The sequence below is a fragment of the Anopheles bellator genome, unplaced genomic scaffold, assembly GCF_943735745.2.
Source record: "Anopheles bellator unplaced genomic scaffold, idAnoBellAS_SP24_06.2 scaffold01050_ctg1, whole genome shotgun sequence".
Lineage (NCBI taxonomy): Eukaryota > Metazoa > Arthropoda > Insecta > Diptera > Culicidae > Anopheles > Anopheles bellator.
The window spans coordinates 1-3,532 of record NW_026685173.1 but is presented as its reverse complement, the minus strand read 5'-3'; the positions used below and the strand labels follow the sequence as shown (position 1 = coordinate 3,532).

General features: G+C 42.5%; 1 protein-coding gene across 1 annotated transcript; it reads left to right on the top strand.

Moving 5' to 3' along the window:
• Window positions 1-112: 112 nt before the first annotated feature.
• On the top strand, window positions 113-2,157 carry LOC131214476 (uncharacterized; the record flags this gene model as incomplete). Its single annotated transcript, XM_058208844.1, has 5 exons — window positions 113-221; window positions 276-863; window positions 925-1,254; window positions 1,328-1,448; window positions 1,998-2,157. Coding segments are annotated over exons 2-5 (1,188 nt in total), but the record flags the coding sequence as incomplete, so codon positions are not given.
• Window positions 2,158-3,532: the final 1,375 nt, after the last annotated feature.

Below are 3,532 nucleotides of genomic sequence, written 5' to 3'. Positions count from 1 at the left end.
CAGTGCAAAAGCATAAACGGATAAAGGCCAGAAAGAGAGCGCAACACCGAGCAATATTTTCTGTCTTATTCGCATTGATGCGGCACTTCTCACGGACCATTCCTAGTTGTCAAAACGGTCACTTCAATTTTCTATGTTCCTACGTTCGACGTTTGTTTAGAAAAAGTTATTGTGCGTGAAAATCGTGTTAAATATTTAATTTAAAGCAACTGATTATCACGGTAAGTAACAAACAGTGAAGTGAATAGTGAAAGTGCATCTGTTTACATTTTCAGCCGTGTTTACAATGAAGAAACGACTGACCATCCCATTGGATCGCTACCATGGACAAGACGGTCCAAGACAGCGACGGAACACTTTAAACAGAGCGCGCTATATGGTGAAGAAATGCTTGGAAGCTGACGCAGAAAGGGTCGATAGTGTCGCCGGACCTTCCGGCATTTCCGATGTTCCTGCTTCTGCTGTTGCCGTAGACGTTCAGGACGTTCCTACCACCGCGGCCGATGTTCCGGAGATTATCGAACAGACCGAGTTAGAAGCAGAGTCAGAGGACGACGACACAGATGTTTCGTTCGATGAAGTTTACGACGAGGATCTGTCCGATGAGTTCGACGGAGAAGACGTGGACCCGGAAATCGTCGAACAAACCGAACCCGAAACCACCGATGAACGTTTCCGGCACGCTCTGAAGGAGTGGTTTTTCCTGAATAATATCACACTGCAAGCTCTGTCAAAGCTTTTGTCAGTAGTTCGGATGGTTTCCCCGAACCTTCCGAAATCTGCAAAGGCATTCTTGCAGTCGAAAGCAGTAACAGTGCCAACCACTACCATCGCTGGAGGCGAATATTGGCACCGCGGCGTAGGTAAGTGTATTAACGCACAATATGGTTCAGTCGAACATACCCTAATATTTATAATCCGTAGGGAACGGCCTTAAGCGAGTGTATCGCAACATCGATCGGCCAAAAGACGTCTCCATCTATGTGAACATTGACGGGCTGCCACTGTATCGTCAGTCAATGTTGCAAGCGTGGCCTGTGTTAGGGACGATCGTGGAAGAACCCAAACTACGCCCGTTTGTCATCGGCGTGTTCTGCGGGAAGAAAAAACCGCAACATATCGAGGAATACTTGAGACCATTCGTTGATGAAATGCGTGATCTCATGGCCACACCGTGCATTGTGAACGGCTTCATCGTGAACGTGAGACTCCAGGCATTTATATGCGATACACCGGCCCGCGCATTTCTTAAAGGTAAGGTGTAATAATGTACGGACTAACATATAATACATATAATGTACGGACTAACACTTTCCTTCCTATTCAGGCACTGTTCATTCCAACGGCTACCACGGTTGCCAAAAGTGCACCGCCGTTCTCCAGCCTGTGGAGAACAGCCACGAATTGACGTATCCGTTAGAAAAAGCAGATTTGCGAACTGACCAAGCGTTCCGGACTAGACTTTACATAGACCATCAGAACTTACCAAGACTTAGCCCGATCGTTGACTTGCCCATAGACACAATCCAAGACGTTATAGTTAGTGATTCTCTGCATTTATTACACTTAGGTGTAATGAAGAGTACACTGAAAGGACTTCGAGACGGATCACGATACATACAAAAACTTAACAAGCAACAATTGACACGTTTCAACCAGACCTTATTAGCTTGGAAATTGCCAATAGAAATGAATCGTAGATTCTTTTTGCCCCTGAATAACCTGACCAATTGGAAAGGCACACAATTTGCTTCTTTTCTAAATTATATGGCAATTGGCGTATTCGAAACTTTCTTGTCAGCTGATGACTATGCCAACTTTTTAAGGCTATTCTGTGCGGTGACTATCTGCAGTAGCCGGGCTTATACCAAAAATACGGACCACATGTTGTTGGCACAAAGTCTCTTTGACAAATATGTTGAGGAGTACTTTAAGAAGACCAAAAAAATAACGAGCAACTACCACAACCTTTCCCACGTTGTGGCGGATGTTGATAGGTTTGGCCCGTTACCGAATATTTCCACATATCCATTCGAAAATCTGTTGTACAGCATTAAACGAAGTGTTCATTCCGGTTTTCAACCATTGCAACAGATTTGCAATAAAATATTAGATATAGAGGCATTTGAACTTTCATCTCCGGCCAACCCGACAGCGGTAATTCGTTACCCTGTCTTCAAGAACAGCATTGACGGGACCGAACATCGAACTATTCTTCTCCGGGAAGGGTTTACACTCACAGCAAGACACTACTCCGACCGTTTTTTTTTAAGCAAGACTCATAAGATAGGCTGTTTTGTATCAGCAAACTGCGACTTTGTAAATTACAACGAACTTCAACACCAGGAACACTTGTTTAGGAACGCAAATCTGCATTTTTTAAACATATTTTGGTCAAAAAGCCGAACGCAAATTGCTAGAAAGCGATGTAACCTCCAAGACATACTTTTCAAGCTTGTGCCGGTTCCGGGAAAAGTATCAGTCTGTCCTTATACGGGAAATAATATTCGGAGAATAATATTCGTTCCGCTGCATCACACATTAGAGAACAACGGTAAGTCGAGATAAAACAGGTATATTTCAAACTAATTCAACTCACATTCATCATTATCATTTCAGTTTAATTCACTAGCCAACTGCTGCTTATAAAGGTGAGTAAAGCTTTCGAAGCTAATTTGTATAACGTAAACTAAACGGAGTAGTAAGTAAATAATTTAAAAAAGTAGTAAAAGAAGTAATAGGTAAATAAGTTAAAAAAATTATCTAATGCATCTAAGTAGGTTTGTTTTCTTTCCCTTTTGCACGTTTTCGCATTGCCGGTTCTCTAATAACTATGCGGTTTCTTGACCGACCCTTAACCAACATCGACTTGATTGTTTTTATACAATCGTCGTCTGTTAGCTTAGGGTCACAGCTTCTACCTATTTTATACATTAGCTCAATAATATTGCCGAAGTTTCTAAATTGTATCACTTTTTCGCCAGTCTTTCGTTTGCCTGTCCACAAGCATTTTGATAACAATGACCGTGTAAATAAAAAATCTGCCGCAAGGTATACAGCGGTTACTCCGGGCAGATTACTTGAGCGAGAACGAGAGGTTTTAAATAACGTAACAACTGAATCGGCAAAGTCTTCCTTTACAGCCTTCGTCTCGAGCTGAAACAATGCTTCCACAGTATGAACAGGAAAAAAGGAAGGCGAAACTGTCGGGTTTCCTTCACTCATCGGGTTTGTTGGGAACAGATTTCCCATCGCGGTGTGGCCGTTCTGAGACAGCTGCCAGCTGGAACTTTCCATTCGGTCAACACGTTCTGTTAGCAAATCGACTTTGGCCACAATATTGCTGACCAGGGACCCTAGCGAGGACCTTTCCGAGGAGCTTGGATTCATCGTATCTGCAAATAAATCCAATGGTGATAGATTGAACGATAACGGCCCGTTATTCCGATACAACTTAATGTAAGTATACTCACATATTATGCACGTATCAAATGTATCAAAATACTAATCGATGAATTCAAAACTTTTTACA